The following is an 18391-nucleotide window of genomic DNA, read 5'->3' on the forward strand; positions in this document are numbered from 1 at the left end:
TAACTTTTATGCTACTTCACACACTGATTTCAAAGAATAAAGAGTGGTGCAGGTGGTGAAGATTGTTTTGAAAAATAATTATTACTTATACTCAAGAAATATTTTTAATTCATTAAAGAAAGTAGTTATACTTACTTTGTCAAAGGACTGTCTCATTTCAAACATAGACAGAGATAACGGAGAGAATCATACTATCTTTGACTTACATTAAGTAGTACTAGCACCCAAAAGAAAAGGTTGAGTATAGTTTTTTTTTGTTCTGTCAGTAGACAATTTGATTTGACCAACTATATCTCCAACAATTTAATCCGGCAAAATCCTACCACTGCAAAATTGTTTCCGTTTTAAACAATGTACCCTGGGTGCAATATCGTTACCTGGCGCCACCTTGCGTTGAATAATTGAATTTAGAACGACTCAGCTAGTCGGCACCATAGTGTAACGTCATATCCGTTGGCTTACGGCAGCAAGTACAGTAGTAAGCTTTTTAGTAACTTAGTTTTTCAAGTAAAACAATGCGATAAATGTTTACTCAAAGTTAATATTCAGCCTTTTAATGTTATTTTTACGACTCCCAGTTCATATTTCATGTAGAAAGAAAATAAAGACGCCGTTTGCGTAATTACTCTTATTTACGACGGTTTGCCGTAACCTACTGTTTAGGTATACAAGACCGAAAAACTGCTGAACAAATGACGAGTTACTGACGAAATACATCCCATTGACTCACTGTACTGTTTACTAGTTGAATAAAGCTTCACAAAAACAAAAGCCTGGAGGCGGTCGCCGGCCCGTATGGAAACTCCGCCGTGCGCCCTTTGCGCCGTCGCTCCACAGCTGATTGCTTAGCGCTCGTGGGACGGACGGAAATTCATGCTTCAATTGCACACGACCGAGGCCCGTTTACTCCGCCCTAAGCACTCGCTAGACGTGCGAAGACTTCCGTCGATCTCTAACCAGATTTGGCCAGTTTAAACCCGTCCTAAGGCTTCGATTATAGACGAACTTCCGAGTTGTGAAACACAATCTTCAACAATTTGACCGACTCGAGGGAACTTGGAATTAGGTTCTAAACATAAACGTTCTAAAATTCAACCGTCGTTCGGTTCGGGTTCTTGTTTCGAATTCCGCGCTCAGTATTCACAGAGTGTTCTGAATTCGAAAGTTGTAACACACTGGCAGAGGAACACGGTCCGCCGAGTGGTTGGTGCAAGCGTGGAATAGTGCGGCGAAATGGGAACAGTTTCAAGGATCGGAAAACTCCTAGCTGTATAGGTAACACGTATAGGACGGAACGAATCGTTGTGGGATGCGTTCAGCTGATAGCTTGCGTAATGGACGCAGCTGACGCTTGTTCAATGCGAACATTGAATCACTATTAACGCTTTTGAAGACTCACCGCTACACTATAGAGGGACAAAATTTCGCAGAAAATTCCATTGACATGGAACTCTAGGTATTCGTTCTTGTACTCGTTGAACAAACAATAGAACCAATATTGCTTTGAGGCACACCGTTTACTAAATTCGCTCCAGTAAATTTTCAGTACATTCTTCAACGCATGCGATAAAATATGTAAGTACATACAAGAATATGAACTGGCTTCTATTTGCTGCTAGCGTGAATAAAACAATAGAGGTATTATGTAGCTAGTCAGAGGAGTCAATAAGTTTCTTAGCTAGAATAAGCCAACTGAATAGCTATTGTTCACAAACACATGTTTGCAGCGGGCTGCGGCAACCGGTATAATCTCTATTATCTCAATTTAATATAGCATGGATGTCTTCATTGTTGGGGATTACGGTTTCAAAGCCGTCAGATTCGACGGAATAATCTCACGACATCTTGTATCGCCTACCGAAGGTGTAGCGAGGCGAAACAAGTTGCTTTATGTTAAAGTATAAGATTGTGCTAGAAATAAGCACCTTTAGATATTCCAAAGATATCTGATGCTCAAAATTACTAATTGCAAAATAGTAAAGCCAAAAAAACCACCTAGCAGAACACTAGTTTGTATGTAAAAGTGTCAGTACGGAATGCAATTTGAATACGTTTAAAACTTCTAACGTTCGCATAATAGGTATTTAAACTAATTTTGATGCGGCTTCTCCCATTTTCTTCGTCTTTCGGCGAACTAATTTCCGGACTAGTTTAAATTGGTGGGTATCATCTAGTTCCATTTGGGTTAACTACTTTAATTTACATGAACACAATCTGCTTGTTAATATAGTTTAATGAAGCAATGAGTAATGATACATATATTCATTCTAGAATACCTATTATGAATCTTTGATACGGCATTGGCGCAGTCGGTAGGTTGATGTCATGAACCTATTAACTTGTATAGGATGCTGTTAAGCAATAATGTGTCAACCCACATAAAAATAAAATTTATTTATTATAGTACTCTCGCTCCACTCCATCAAGAACACAGACACTATTAGTGAGTGCATAGGTACATCCGGATGGTGTTTAGCAAAAATATCTCAACCCACATTCATTTTGCAATAAAATGTCAACTTTTAGGGTAAATGCTTTGACTATTGCAATATTAATGTGGGTTGACACATTATTGCTTAACAGCATCCTAGTTAGACCTATTTAGTCTGCAACGATTTTGATATCACACGCAGTGCAAGTGTTATTTTAAACGTCAAACTTCTTATAAAATGATGACGTATAAATAACACTTGCACTGCGTGTGCTATCTAAATCGTTGCAGATTTGTCTTGATCTAACTCTATACAACTAGTTAATAAGTTAAATTTTGTTTATTATAGTATATACTCTTGCTCGACTCCATCTAGAACACAGACACTATTAGTGAGTGCACAGGTACATTGACAATCGTACGTTTCATTGTTTTCCGTTAAACTTTAGGTAACTAAATGGTGTATAAGTATGTAAGTGGTTTGTGTTTATAAATTATGACGTTTCAAATGTTGATCGATGACTAGCGTGTGAATGGCAGATCTGTCAAACACTCGGCCTTAATGGCTTTAGCCGACTGCCCAATGACAGCAACGAACGATGATATGAAGCGGTGTATAGCAGTAGTCACGAAATATTTTTATTCAATAAGCCACATCGCACATCGTCTACCCCAATGACCTTTCATTAATAATAGACGCGTGACGTTCATAGTTGACAAAACTAAAATGCAGGCAATATTTAGTAGATGATTTTGACAAACTTGACATATTGGCGTCAGCCGTACGACTTACTCAATATAGTTCCCGGAACCTATATTTGATGGCTCACGATCGAGCGCCTGGTGCCATATCTACCTCCCTATACTTACATCCATGGTCTAATCCTTAATATTATTCAGGCATTGACGACGCCTATCAACGTCAACTAGCGTGAATGGCAGTTCTGTCAAATTCTCGGACAAGGTGGGTTCTGCCTAGCGCCCGATGTGGGCAATGCACCACGAGTTGAAGCGGGGACCGAAAATAAAGCTAGTCTAGGAATGTTTTCATTTAATGAGCTACACGCAACGTCAATCGCAACTTCACACTATTTAGACACTCATTACTTCTGTTTACGTTAACTAGCGTGACATGCAACGCTGTCAATTTCTCGGACAAGGTAGCTCAGCCGAACGCCGGTGTAGGGCAATGTCAAGAAGCGAACATTAAGTTAAGTCCTATACATATATAGAGAAAAACACGTCTATATGTCAAAGTCACAAACATACTCTAAGCATTATGATTTGTTTCGAATTTTACAACTCACACCTTGGAAATATTTAATATTAATTAAATATTTAACTCAAACTTTAGTAACATTTAACTTTACTGTTAATGCAACCTTAAATTAATTGTAATTGAATCGCTCCATGTTGTTGTAGAGACCGAACCCCAAAATCCGCTCATCTATCAGTCCCCACGTATGAGAGTTATCCTGCGCAGACATCTAAAGGATGGAAGTGCAAATGCAATCAAATGATCTATGCACGTGTCACGCCTTACCTGTCTTAGCTTACATTTACCTACTAATAAATACCTACTAACATTAATTGAATTGTTGATGTTATTTAATAATGAGATTTGGGTTTATTCGTCATCATTTAAGCCAGCCACATAAGGGCCCACTTAAGAAAAAGGTCACAATGAACGTCACCAGTAACGAAATCGTAACTCGTGAGAAAAAAATAGTTAATCCCTATTTCATTTGACTCTTACTTTTATCTACCTTAGACATACAAAAAGTTATTGGTGCTAGTGATTCTTCGGTAGTTAGACGCTTCAGAAGTTACGGTGTTTTTCTAGTGTTTATGAGTTTATGGTCTAGTAAAACAACTCGTTACGAATAACATGCGACTATTCGATTGGTCTAAATTTTTTATAGACTTATGTTTTAGAAATCAGTGAAGATTTTTTTAACTTTAAGTAGATGTTACTCGCATTAAAAACCCTCAATGTTGTTTTCAGGAGAGTTGTCAAAACTACATCCGTGTGCTCGTGTCCCTGGGCACGGGCAGGCTCCTGGTGTGCGGCACCAACAGCTTCCGGCCCTTCTGCCGCGAGTACGGCGTGCAGCGGGACTCGTACCACATGGAGAAGGAGAAATCCGGCCAAGCTGTCTGCCCGTACGATCCGGAGCACAACTCTACGGCTGTTTGGGCTGGTGAGTTTATAAATATTTGTATCAAGTGGGTAACTATTACTAGCGACGCACTAGTAGACCTCGTTCCTTTTTTTTATTACTTATTTGATTTATTAATCGTATGTTATAAGCATGGCCCCACAAAACTCAACAATAAGTTTGTCTGTGGAATCATCAATCTCTAGTTAAAATCTACTAGTTTTAGAACTGTAAAACTAGTAGATTTTAACTTGGTTTAGAACTGTAAACTTGCATATTTGGAAATAAATAAAATAAATCAAATTAATATTGTCTTCGGTTAACGCGATAGTTACTCATGAAATAAAACTATGAAAACGGATTATATCGCGTATATTGAATTTATAATACATCCCGACGTTTCGAACTCTTTACAGCGTTCGTGGTCAACGGGTGACTGAGGAAAAATTACAAAATGCAAAAATACCCACATACTAAAATAATGAACAATCATAGACTACAAACTTTAAGGCTGGTTGTACATGCAAAATCGGTTCATAAGGCTAGTTATACACTATAATTATTTTTCAAAGATATATATATATACGCGATAAAAAAAAAAAAAAGTTCTCACCCGTTGACCACGAACGCTGTAAAGAGTTCGAAACGTCGGGATGTATTATAAATTCAATATACGCGATATAATCCGTTTTCATAGTTTTATTTCATAAATCAAATTAGTTATCTAAAATTTCACACAGCCGAAATCATATAGCAGGTAATTAATGAATACAGTGTATGAAACATCTGTTTTCCTTTGTATCTCCAGTGTATCTAAATATCAATTGCCTGCCGTTTTTGCCATAGATGTTTCACGAATAAAGGTTTCTACTTTATTGGATAGTCGAAAACTAGTCGAAATTTTCGTGTGTGATCCCACCGTTCATAGCAGTTCGCACGTCCCAGTGCTAATGGGGGATGACGGTCCGTGTTGCGCTAAGCGCTCTTACCAATTAGGCCTGTTCTCGACAATCCTACTATGGGAAGCTTAGACAGGCACTGCGACAGAGCCTAATAGGAACTAGCTAGTTGTTATTGGTGATCCTAGTAACTTGGCGAGTTATCAATTTCTAACGGAGATTTTAGGCGACTGGTGTTGAATGCAAACAGTATTGAAGGTTGCATTGTGTGTATGCTGGCGCATCAGTAACCCTGCACATATATGACACCCGTTTAAATTATCAGAGAAACGGTTTGTTTAGGTATATTTTTGTACTGATGTCTGTTGTCACTTACAATATATTATTCACCACGTACACTAGTGTTTTAACTATCATACTCCAGTAACTACTAAATACCCAAGTTATTTTAATAGAGTCAGACATAAAACATTAGTAACTTATTGTTGGCACTGTTCGCATCAGAACTGATCATGTGCAAAGTTTCACACAAATCCGATCAGCAAATTTTGCGTGAAAGAGTATCTAATATCCATTCATCAACCCTCATAAGCAATTAGATACTGCCAAATGTTAAGTTTTCTCAAGAGTACATCCAAAGACCATCAATATTCAGAAGAAAATATCTGGCTTAGAATAAGCCACAGAGAGCCCTCAAGGACATACGCGTCTAGGATATCTCGTATAATAAAATTCCATTGTAAGAAAATTAAGGAAAGGAAAATCTTTTTTCATATCAATTGAACCCACTTTCACAGTCTACTGGCGCACAATAGGCCCTCATTGTTGCATTGTAAGGAACCCGACATTGAAAAGGAATGCTCCTACGCTTACCAACGTGACTACACTATCGTATGTTATAACTACGAATTTTCTAGAAACAGACAATTTTTAAAACTGGATTCTCGTGCATTAAAGCTCTGACGGACATGCGCGGGGTAGCCGAGATATTTCCACCTAGGATTTTCTCATGAAAGATTTATACAGTTCTCGAGGTCGTACTCATCGGAGAATCCTATTTTATAACTGACATCACAAACTTTGTTAAAAACCGGTTATTTGTACATTTCGCAAAATATCTGTCTGAAATAAAATCGAATAGGATTAAAAATTTTGCCGAGCTACATTTTGCGGCAACAATAAAATTGTATTGCGTATTTTCTGCAGATTGGTTCTTTGTTTGAAACTTTTCCTTGTCAATAAAACACAATAATTGTTGACGTATAACTCTAGTTCGTTTCTATATAGTAATAAAAGCTGTATTACCAATAGAAACCTAAAGTATTCGGTAGTAAGTATAGCAGGCTACTTCGCCGCCATTTTGCAATTCGGTTTAGTATTGCGTGCCAAGTGCTTCAGTTTGCGAAGCGATCGAACCGTATAATGGGTGAGCTGACTCAGCAACTCCTAGTAGGCTGGTTTATAAAGTGTAAAGACCATGAGAATGAGACATGACACTAATAAACCAGTATCATAAAAGAGATTACCTGTAAGGAATTTTAAAAGCTCTAATTCATTATTATTAATATTTTGTATGTATAAAACTTTAGTATAGGGTAAATGGATTGAAAGTGAATGTAAAAAATTTGGTAATGTAGATGTTGTTATTTTTTATTATTAAATTAATTCATAAAGTGGCCACGCACTTTTACCGCTGGGTGTAAATATTTAAGCCTTTTTTATAGTAAAGACAATTTGCATTTGCATTATATAGTGATTATTCACGGTGGCTAAAAAATAAGTGCATTCTCGTTGCCACTGTTGCCAGGGAGGTTTTTTGGATAATACTGAGCAACTTTTCCCCACCCCCAAAATCGCGAAAAAAAATTTGGCTGTTTCATACACTGGCTGGTCCATTTTCTATGGCAGGGTAATTAATTTTTTTTTGCGATTTCGTGATTGGTCTCATAATAAAACTTGCTCAGTATAATCCCCAAACCTCCCTGGCAATGGGAATGCGCTTATTTTTTAGCCACCCAGTATATTTTTAATTAAATACATAAAAAGACGTTTACTATTCGTATTCGATTTCAATAAATTCTGCCTATATGTTAGATAGATGAGATGCTTACATTTTCCTAATACAAAATACTTCTGTACACAGGGAAAACACCATCAATTACCGTCGATCTGTCCCTTTGTACAATCTTCCTTGCATTAACGACCCCAGTAAAATTCGCACCCATTTATCACGGGAATCTGTTTAGAAGAGACGTGTAAAGTTTAATAATACTAAGTAATCGGCCATTGATGGAATAAATAAATTTGCTTAGTAGAATTCCGTTCAACAACCATGATCGTTAGATTTTAAATATTTACGTTAACGAAGAGTGGCAATAGAATATAATTTAATTTGTAATATGAATGTCTACTTATTTATATACCCATTTTATACCAATTTGATTTTGTTCGTTTTTTACTGTTTACTGTTAACGAAGAGTGGCAATAGAATATCGTTTGTGTAATGTCTGCCACTCTTCCTGTTGGCTGTTTCCTGTTCTAATCCAAATAATTTTATTTTTCCTTACAAGCTGCATCTTATGTAACGTTATTAACGTCGGGGAAAACTCTTCTTCTTAACTCGTTAAGTCGGTATCTGAAATTTATAAAAAGGTCCGCAATACAAATGAAACAAACGATTCGCCTGGAGCCATACTCGTAGCAGCACGGCCGGTGCCGTTACATTTAGGGCTTTTCAGTAAATTGCTTAACTTTTAACCGCACTACAAAAAAAAGGTTCGCGTCGCCGCTCTCGAGAACTTTATTATTTACACACTAAAGTTCCGCTAACCCTGTCCCCGCACACACGTATATTTTTATTCCACACATTGGTACGCCCACACACACATTTCAGGGCCGTCCATTACGTGGACACGGTTAGTTATCTCCTATTGATCTGGTCCAATTAAGCGAAGCGACTCCCCGGGGACGTCCGAACTAGAGCCATGATCTGGTGTTGCTCATATGCGGCCACTATAATTGTGTGATATGCTGCCGTCACACAATACAACTTGAATACTTGTATTGAGTGGGAGTTTATAAACGATCTTGACAATGCATGCCCATATTTGTCCGTTTATCTCTGGCACTATAACACCTCCATTCGGATAGGATTATATAAATTTATGTAAGCCATTAAAGTCGTGCTTCTACTGGTTATTATAACGGAGATTTAAAGGTAGTATACGAGTAGGTTGAGATTGTTACTATTGGCTGTATTGCTAATGACTATACCAACTACTGATTAGTGCATTTTCTGTCTACGATATAATAACTTATTCATCAGCATTACAAAAAAGGAAACAACGATAATCACACAACGTACAATAAAACATTAAAAACCTGTAACCCGACACTACTAGGCTATATTTTTGTTTCATGATCCATACCATAATTGATCATTTTTAAGCGGGCAGTTTTGGGATCAGATTATATAGGGTGGTTGTATATAACGTTAGGTTGTGTATATTGTTTGTGTGTGTATTTTTTTAAATTAGAATTATACTCTCTATACATTTTTGCCCAGTTAACAATCCATAATTGCAACAAAATCACCACTAACGCAGTTACAGCCCGTAGCTCCAGCCATTTCCTATTACGTCATTGGCTAATTAACTCCGACAGCATATTCAAGTCACGTAAATCGTGTCCTATTACGCACTGCTGGTAGGCTAGTGCTCGCGTATTGAATTATTGGTTTTCATAGGAGGCTTTAGTGGGATTAAATCTGAATGTAATGGTGTACTTAAACAATGTGGACTTTAAATTGATGCTGGCAATAAAGTAATGTAGAATTGTTTGTCAGTTTGCAGGCAGCTTTTTTCTTAGCCTTAGGCAAAGTTAACTTTAGGTAAAAGCAACGTCTTTTAGGATATAAATGCAACGTTTTCTACTTTCGATATTCAGGTAAAACATGCACAGCCTATCAATATTTCTGTAATAAGTAAATGTCTTAGATATTTCATAGAAGCACATTTTTAATCTTATTCTTCTCCATACTTTGCATCTTTCATACTTTTACAAGCCAATTTTTGCGTAATTATATCAGCGAATAAGTAAAAAACCGGCCAAGTGCGAGTCTGACTCGCGCACGTAGGGTTCCGTACGGTTACGCAAAACGGTAAAAAAATCACGTTTGTTGTATTGCCACTTAAATATTTATTTTATTCTGTCATAGCGGCAACAGAAATACATCATGTGTGAAAATTTCAACTGTTTAGCTGTCACGGTTCATGAGATACAGCCATGTGACAGACAGACGGACAGTGGAGTCTTAGTAATAGGGTCCCGTTTTTACCTTTTGGGTACGGAACCCTAAAAAAACCTATTAGGCTCTTAGGCACAACGCGCTCGACTCTACCGAGATAGGTAGGTAATCATAGTTTATAGCTCGGCCCGGCACAGCTGCCATCTAAAAATACCAACAACATAGTAAATCCTACAAAAACTCTGATGGCCTGATAACGTGTTTTTTACATTTCAGATGGAGAGCTATACTCTGGCACAGTGGCAGACTTCAGTGGCATGGAGCCAATCATTTATCGGGAGCCGTTACAAACAGAATCATATAACTCGCTAACTTTAAATGGTAAGTACTATTTTTTTAAGCATGTCATTAGTGCCAATATTCGGAAAAAGAGGAGGGTGGTGGAAACAGGATATACAAAATAGTAGGTACACTCAGCTATAAAAGTGTATACCCAATTTATGAATGAAATCCATTCGAAAAGTGGATATGCACTTTTACAGCTCAGTGTACAGTGTCAAGGGCATAAATATATATACATTCCCAAAGTTTCAAAAATATGTGTACGCTCTTACCTTAGACAATAAAGTCGTGTTCACATATTTTTGAGCCATTTGTCAGGATCAATTTTTGCCTTCGACTGTACATATATTGTTTACACTTCCGACGATTTTAATTTTTCGGTACATATTAAGGTCTTTTTTCTAATATGTCTAATGACTAAGTACTAAAGTTGCTACGACTTTCTACTTTCCAAGCACGGACTTACAGAACGCAATTGAACCCACTTATTCCTATAGTATTTAATGACCGCTTCAAGTATTCTGACTGCGAATAACCCGAGCCCGATTTCATGTAACAATCAACCCTAAAATACTCAAGTGATTTGGGCCCTCCGCCCTCCGTGTAATACGGCGCGGTGGAGGACAATGTTATTATCCTGCCGCAGCGTTGAATATGTATGGAGCAACCTGCGCCTAACACGGAATGGAACATTAGTTACGTGCAATATTAAATGATAATCTGGACAGTGGATTACGGATTTTACATCTAGGATATTTTAGGATTAAGCTTAGTATCAAAAACAGATTCGCGTGCGACAGACAGCGTAGCTTCTCGAAGTGCTATGGTTAACTGAACACTTTTGCATTAAAACTAGAAATACGTTGACATGGTTTATGAAACCTACGAGTAATTAGTTAGTTAAATCTTCTTGTAGGGCTGTTTCTTTACCGCATCCAACCTACCGTCGTCGTACCTAAAGCGGTGTTTCCTATTAACATGAGATACTTTATTTCTTTATTTTAGTCACATGCATAAACTTACAGCTAAGAATCAGAATTAAACATGTTCTATAAAATAAAACATTAAAACATACATACCTAGAATAATCTAACTTAACTACATTAATTAACATGAGATACCTAGAATAGGCTAACTGAACTATATTAATTAACATGAGATACCTAGAATATTCTAACTGAACTACATTAATTAACATACCTATATGTATGTATAGCTAGAATATTCTAACTGAACTACATTAATTAACCTGAGATACCTAGAATATTCTAACTGAACTACATTAATTAACATACCTATATGTATGTATAGCTAGAATATTCTAACTGAACTACATTAATTAACCTGAGATACCTAGAATATTCTAACTGAACTACATTAATTAACATACCTATATAGCTAGAATATTCTAACTGAACTACATTAATTAACATACCTATATAGCTAGAATATTCTAACTGAACTACATTAATTAACCTGAGATACCTAGAATATTCTAACTGAACTACATTAATTAACATACCTATATAGCTAGAATATTCTAACTGAACTACATTAATTAACCTGAGATACCTAGAATATTCTAACTGAACTACATTAATTAACATACCTACCTATATATAGCTAGAATATTCTAACTGAACTACATTAATTAACCTGAGATACCTAGAATATTCTAACTGAACTACATTAATTAACATACCTATATAGCTAGAATATTCTAACTGAACTACATTAATTAACCTGAGATACCTAGAATATTCTAACTGAACTACATTAATTAACCTGAGATACCTAGAATATTCTAACTGAACTACATTAATTAACATACCTATATAGCTAGAATATTCTAACTGAACTACATTAATTAACCTGAGATACCTAGAATATTCTAACTGAACTACATTTATTAACATGAGATACCTAGAATATTCTATTTGAACTACATTAATTAACGTGAGATACAATATTCAAACTTACTACTACATTAATTTCAAACCATTATAAAAGTCTGGAGTATTGTTAAAATGATGAAGCGATTGTAACGGCTTTCTTTAACGCATTTTAATGAAAAATAACTCATAAAACACTCGCCGTGTACCATTCCGAAAGAAGCTATTTCATGGAAGACTTACGATGGCGAAAACAAGGCGGACTATATTCATATATCTAGATACGTTTCCATATTAGGGAGCTGACCTATTTCAAGCTAGTGTTGCCGGACAGACGTATAAAATCGACGACCGCCATTGTTTATCTATTCAAGATCTTTCCGACACACGCATAAACAGACCGCAACAAAATTCTCGTAAAGCCAGTAAGGTTCTATTTTTATAGATTTCTCTTAAAGAACTCTATCACTTTGAACAAGCACGAACTTGACAGTCAATTGAAATGTGCGATATTCTAGAATCGGTATCGGTAGCTCCATAAAATTAAAAGTAGATAGGTACTCATACGCATGGTTCCAAAGTAGTTCGTAGTAATTTGTGTATACCTGCTGTACACGTACTTTTTATTTTATTCTTATTAACGCAGTATAATTTTACATCGGATAGATGAATTTTTGAGCAGTATGACACCTATCACCACCCTCTGCTGTAGTATGATTTGAGCTTGGTCCATATGAACCGACCCTTCGTGTGCGTTTCCGCCTGTTATCTAAATCGGTTTACGTCGGGCCTGGTCTGGGACACTCGATTGTTCTCCAATGTCGCCGTCAAACATCCCGTCAAATTAATAGAATTTAGAACCCGTTTGGCGGTTCGCGACTAACATTTGCCGCGTCAACAATCACTAAATCGGATTAGGAACGTATACGCACCCATAGAACAACGCCACATGCGTCTGTAAGCTTCATAGTCCACTGCGTCCCTGTTCACTCTACCGTGCAATATTATTGACACTAGCCTGACTACCCTTCGTATGTATGTCTATTCCAGTTACTTGCTAGTGTATCACTTGCACTAAATTAGGGACAAGTCGCTTAACTAAATGATTTATTGTTTTGTTTTTGTTTACAGCTCCCGATTTCGTGAATTCATTAGTACATGGGAACTTCGTGTATTTCTTCTTCAGAGAAACAGCTGTTGAATATATCAACTGCGGAAAGGTAGGCATTAAACTTACAAAATTTGTACATAAATCGATTATAGTAGAGCTAATGACAGGTGAACTTGGAGTGAAAAATGTTGATTTATGCGACTGTGGACTTAAAAGGAAAAATATGGTTTATGAAAATGTCCACTCGAATAATTTCCTCCCTGCATAATTTTGACAAGATATATGTAACAAATATTGAACAGAATATAACATATATATCAGAAAAAGGAAATTATGCATCCAGATGCAATACTAATCTATACAACCATTCTACCTCAAGTCCCAATTGTCAGTAAAAAAAACGTCACCCATACGCCTACTTTACCACGACAGAGCGTCGAAGACAACTAATCTGACAGTTAATGGGTTTATGAAATCTTGTCGGAAATATTTTTATAATAAAATGACTAACTTACCTCATTTGCAGTCGGTGTTTTCCCGCGTGGCCCGGGTGTGCCGCGACGACCGCGGCGGCCCGCACCGCTTCAAGCAGCGGTGGACGTCCTTCCTCAAGTCCCGGCTCAACTGCTCTGTGGCTGGGGATTTCCCTTTCTACTTCAATGAGATTCGTAAGTATTTTCTACTTTAGTTCATAAACAGCAGAATTCAAAAGAAGGTACAGATTATTATTATGCGTAATACCTATACATAGTTGTTATATTTATTAATTTTGCCCAAATCTTTTAGTTTTTAAAGTCCGTCCAGACCGTTTGGGCTACGAAATATTTGTCGATTTATTCCTAGATAAAAATTTACCGTCTGTTTTGATTTCAGAATCAACGACAGAGTTAATAGAAGGAGTTTACGGTGGTTTAAGCGCCCAACTCATCTACGGCACTTTCACGACACCTCCTAACAGTATATCGGGAAGCGCCGTTTGTGCCTTCAGCATGCAGGACATCGCTGACACTTTCGAGGGCACCTTTAAAGAACAGAATGCTATTAACTCCAATTGGTTGCCCGTTAATGGTGCAAAGGTATATTCCAATCTTTTGACTCGAAATCAGAATCTCATATAAAGAAATTTTTGCGAATTTTCACCACGGCATTGTCTTTTAGGTACCCGAGCCGAGACCGGGAACCTGCCACAACGATTCGCGTCAGTTGCCAGACCAGACGCTAGAATTCATCAAAACCCACGCACTGATGGATGAAGCGGTACCCGCGTTCTTTGGCGAGCCTATCGTCATAAGAACCAGTTTTCAGTGAGTATACCGAAATTTTCGAATCGCACGTGCCAATTAGAATTTGGAATTATGTACATGAATATAACCGACTGTCATTTATTTTGCAGCTACCGGTTTACACAGATCGCTGTAGACCCACAAGTGAAAACGCCCGGAGGAAAGTCGTACGATGTGCTGTTTATAGGAACGGGTAAGGAACCGGGAAACGACCTACCTTCACTTATATTTCATCGTACATTAATGATCAGATTTTCGTTAAAGGTCGCCCCTGATGAAAGATCGAACTCAATGGTAATTTTTCACAGATAATGGCAAGATTATAAAAGCCATCAACGCCGCGTCGTACGACTCCAACAAGCGCGCAGTGCCGGTGGTGATCGAGGAGCTGCAGGCCTTCGCGGCCGGCTCGCCCGTGCGCGCGCTGCGCGTGGCGCGCGCCGGCCGGGACGCCGCGCGGCTCATCGCCGTGTCCGACCGGGAGGTGCTCAGCTTGAGGCTCCATAGGTGCTCCAGTGACAAGATCAGCTCTTGCTCGTGAGTATTATTAGTACAAGAACGAACTGCATGGGTACCTACAATCAGATACTAAAACCATCATCCACCCAACCACCATCATTGTAACCAAAATTCAGCAGTTAGTAAAGTAACATCTGCGGGATTCGTGGTCTTTTTGAGTAATTTAATTTCTAATCAATCGGATCTTCCTCGGCCCAACTATGCTTTCGGAATTTCTTACGAGGTGTATTTCCCGTGAATTTCAGGGAATGCGTGGCACTCCAAGATCCCTATTGCGCTTGGGACAAGCAGGCCGGTCGGTGTCGTGCCAACTCTCATGGTGTTAGTCGATGGCTAGACGAGAATTCTTTCTACCAAAGCGTCAGCACCGGCAGCCACGCCGCTTGTCCGCACAGTAAGTATAAGAATTCTTTGGATTATCTCTCATTAAACGGCACTTTAAAAGGTCTCTAATTAAAAGGTACATTGTTTAATCGATGCCGTATTTCAGGTGGCAAAGATGCCGGTGCAGTAGGAGGTCTCAGTTCCGGTCTCTACGACGATGCTAGAGGCGAAACCAAAGGCGAGGTCATCAACATTGTACAAGACAAAGAGGGCAAAGGAAATAACAATAATGAAGGTAAGGAACGTTTCGTCACACGTGCTCATGTAGGTACTGGGTGAAATCATGCCGTGGGTGCGCGTCAGGGGCTTATATTATTTTATTAAACTATAGCCCCAAGATCCTCGGGATCCTCCGTGTGTTTTCCTCAAGAACACGTGAGATCACAACAATTTCACTAATCACTATTAACTTAAGATACGTCTAATGAGTTTTTTTTTTTAAATGATGATAGCATTGTGTTCCACTGATTCGCTTTGGGTCACTGAAGCTTGGTTCTTAGCTAATTCCTCGCTTACCTAAAACTCGATTATGAGATCAAAACCTAATAGTAGTTACACAGTGTGTCTTCATTGTTTTGAAAACTAGTACGTAATTTAGGCCCAAAGCATGATTTTCCATTGTCCACGTCCCTCCTAGGTCCAGAGGTCCTGGCGGCCGACCCGCCCCCCGCGGCGTACTCCGTGGAGACGCTGGCGCTGGCCGTGGCGGCCGGGGCGCTGGCCGCGCTGGGCGCCGGCTTCGCGGCCGGCTACATCTGCGGCCGCCGCTGCAAGAAGGACGAGGACGACAACATGCCGTACCCCGACACCGAGTACGAGTATTTCGAGCAGAGGCAGAATATTAACAGGTGACTTATCTGAATCTTTAATGTAACTATTCATCGTAACTTTTTTAAGTTTTATAGCTGGTTTAAATGCAGTGCCTTACGCAGATCCTTTATTTTATGACGATAAAATCTTTCTGGTTTAATGTGTTTTTCCGACATACAAGTAACAATGTAAGTAGTTTAGCACCTTTATTTACACAATAAAATATCTTTATCCTTATCTTTATACCTCTTATTTTTAGTCTCTGCGGTTTTATCGCCAATATCGAGTAGAGAAGACGGTTCTATCGTCGTCTTCGTCAAAGGACTGATCCTCAATAACATCAACTTCATATTTGTTAAATTATCATATTCTAAAAAGCATCACTATCACAAATACAGTAAATGCCATGCTTTTCAAATGATCGAACCGACACTACTGCTACCCGCTCCTCTTTAGCCATGAATTGACGACGCTGCTTTATAAAGCAGCAGGAGAGAAAGATAAGGACATATATGTCCTTATCTTTCTCTCCTTTTGACGCCCAAAGACGTCAACTATATCAACCTTCGTGAATACCGACAAGGTTGACGATGACGTGCCGCGCAGGAGTCGTGGCGTTCAAAAGAATGCTTAGTAAGTTAATACTTACCGTCATTTTTCACAGGATCCAAGCCGAACCCAAGCTCCTCCAACAAGTGGAAGAAGTGACATACGCGGAGCCAGTGCTAGCGCCGCAGCCGAAGCCCGCGTCGCCGCGCGCCACCCTGCGCAAGCACCCGCCGTACCACCCGCACCACGAGACGCTCTTCCAGTTCCAGCCGGACGCCTACCGCCGCGACAACTTCGGCACGCTGCGATCGCATCAGGTCAATGTCAGTTGTGTTTTTTTCTCTATCGCATGGCTTTTAATAGATAGCACAATCAAAGTAATCAGACTGAACACGGATATGGCACTGCCTCGCTTTAGAGCAACTTTCAAGCGTTCCGAATCCACGAGGCACTTTGCTTATACAATAAAACTAATTATGGATATACGATTTACGAAGCATATTTTCGAATACAAAATACAAATACTATAATTTTCTTCTTTAAATCGACGATGGCATCGATTTAAAAAATAACTACTAGAACCTTTAGAAAATTGTAGTTTATATAAGTACATTGTAATCTAAAATCAGTCACCGATAGGCTTGCTTCAAATTTGCATGCGAATTCTAAATGTTATTGAGACCTCATTATCATTAATCATAATAATCAATTAATTACCATTCACAATCATTCATTAATCGTAATCATTGCTTATTACTTTTCATTGTGTAAAAATATTGGCGAATTATACTTGTTATGTCTTGTTATACCTAATTATTCGTTGACATTTTTGAAATTTCTTTATTTTCAAATTCATCACATGATTTAGTAAAAGTAGCTAATATTGAATTCGCGAATATTCTTACTTATTATAAAGATCGTATTGACGGCACACTATCTGTATTTTTTCTTGATATGTAAACATGTAATCGTGATTCATATTGTGATTTCAAATATATTTTTATTTTGTTTATTGCCATTTGTTCAATGCAAGAGAACCGTAGAATACCGCCTAAAATCATTTTTCAACCGTTTCAAATGCTCTATTCCCGTGTCAATATGGATGAATTCCACAACTCTTTTTCAACTGGCATTATAAGGGTCGGTCCATCGGTTGTCACACTTTTCAAAATCGTTCAAATTTTTTTTACCCGAGGGCCACAAAACGAAAACACGTTTTAATCAATGTATGGCTCGGCGTTTATAATAGCGTGCGTTTGCCTCCATTTGGAAATAAGTGCACGGGAATGAAGCATATAACAAACTTTCGAAAAATAACTGTCACTGCATATTCATCCACTAACATTTCACTCCATTCATTAACCCATGACGGCGTCACGTCAGTTAACGCAGGCATGTGACCGCAGGGCGACGGCTACCGGCGCGGAAACGACAACGGTTTCTCGACCACGCGCTCCGTGAAGAAGGTGTACCTCTGAGAAACGAGCGGGGCGGACGCGCGCGACCAGATGCACCATCACAAGCATAATACGCACCACCACCATACGTTGGGTAAGTTTGTCCAAGGGTCTTAAACACTATAACACTACGTACTCCTAGAAAGGTGTACCTCTGAGAAACGAGCGGGGCAGACGCGCGGAAACAAATGCGCCATCACAATACGCACAAACAATAGGTCGTTTTACATCATTATACGCTACGAGAAGGTCAGCTTATGGTTAGGTCAGGTCTCTTTGTGTTGGAAGGTCCCATGGAGATGTTTCTGC

The 18391-nt window shown here is 38.6% G+C and overlaps 1 protein-coding gene across 2 annotated transcripts in view; it reads left to right on the top strand.

Moving 5' to 3' along the window:
- LOC134749719 (semaphorin-1A) overlaps positions 1 to 18391 on the top strand; it is a 427168-nt gene that overhangs the window by 408321 nt on the left and 456 nt on the right. The window contains exons 4-16 of one of the 2 annotated variants that reach the window (XM_063684737.1): positions 4437 to 4632; positions 10012 to 10116; positions 13101 to 13189; positions 13607 to 13748; positions 13954 to 14156; positions 14239 to 14384; positions 14474 to 14556; positions 14672 to 14900; positions 15128 to 15276; positions 15373 to 15501; positions 15904 to 16114; positions 16741 to 16948; positions 18032 to 18176. In XM_063684737.1, the coding sequence (XP_063540807.1) occupies positions 4437 to 4632; positions 10012 to 10116; positions 13101 to 13189; positions 13607 to 13748; positions 13954 to 14156; positions 14239 to 14384; positions 14474 to 14556; positions 14672 to 14900; positions 15128 to 15276; positions 15373 to 15501; positions 15904 to 16114; positions 16741 to 16948; positions 18032 to 18103 (1962 nt within the window). In that variant the 3' untranslated portion in view covers positions 18104 to 18176. The remainder of the gene's footprint in view (positions 1 to 4436; positions 4633 to 10011; positions 10117 to 13100; positions 13190 to 13606; positions 13749 to 13953; positions 14157 to 14238; positions 14385 to 14473; positions 14557 to 14671; positions 14901 to 15127; positions 15277 to 15372; positions 15502 to 15903; positions 16115 to 16740; positions 16949 to 18031; positions 18177 to 18391) is intronic. The other variant, XM_063684738.1, reaches the window with a different exon arrangement.

Source organism: Cydia strobilella, chromosome 18 (genome assembly GCF_947568885.1).
Source record: "Cydia strobilella chromosome 18, ilCydStro3.1, whole genome shotgun sequence".
Classification (NCBI taxonomy): domain Eukaryota; kingdom Metazoa; phylum Arthropoda; class Insecta; order Lepidoptera; family Tortricidae; genus Cydia; species Cydia strobilella.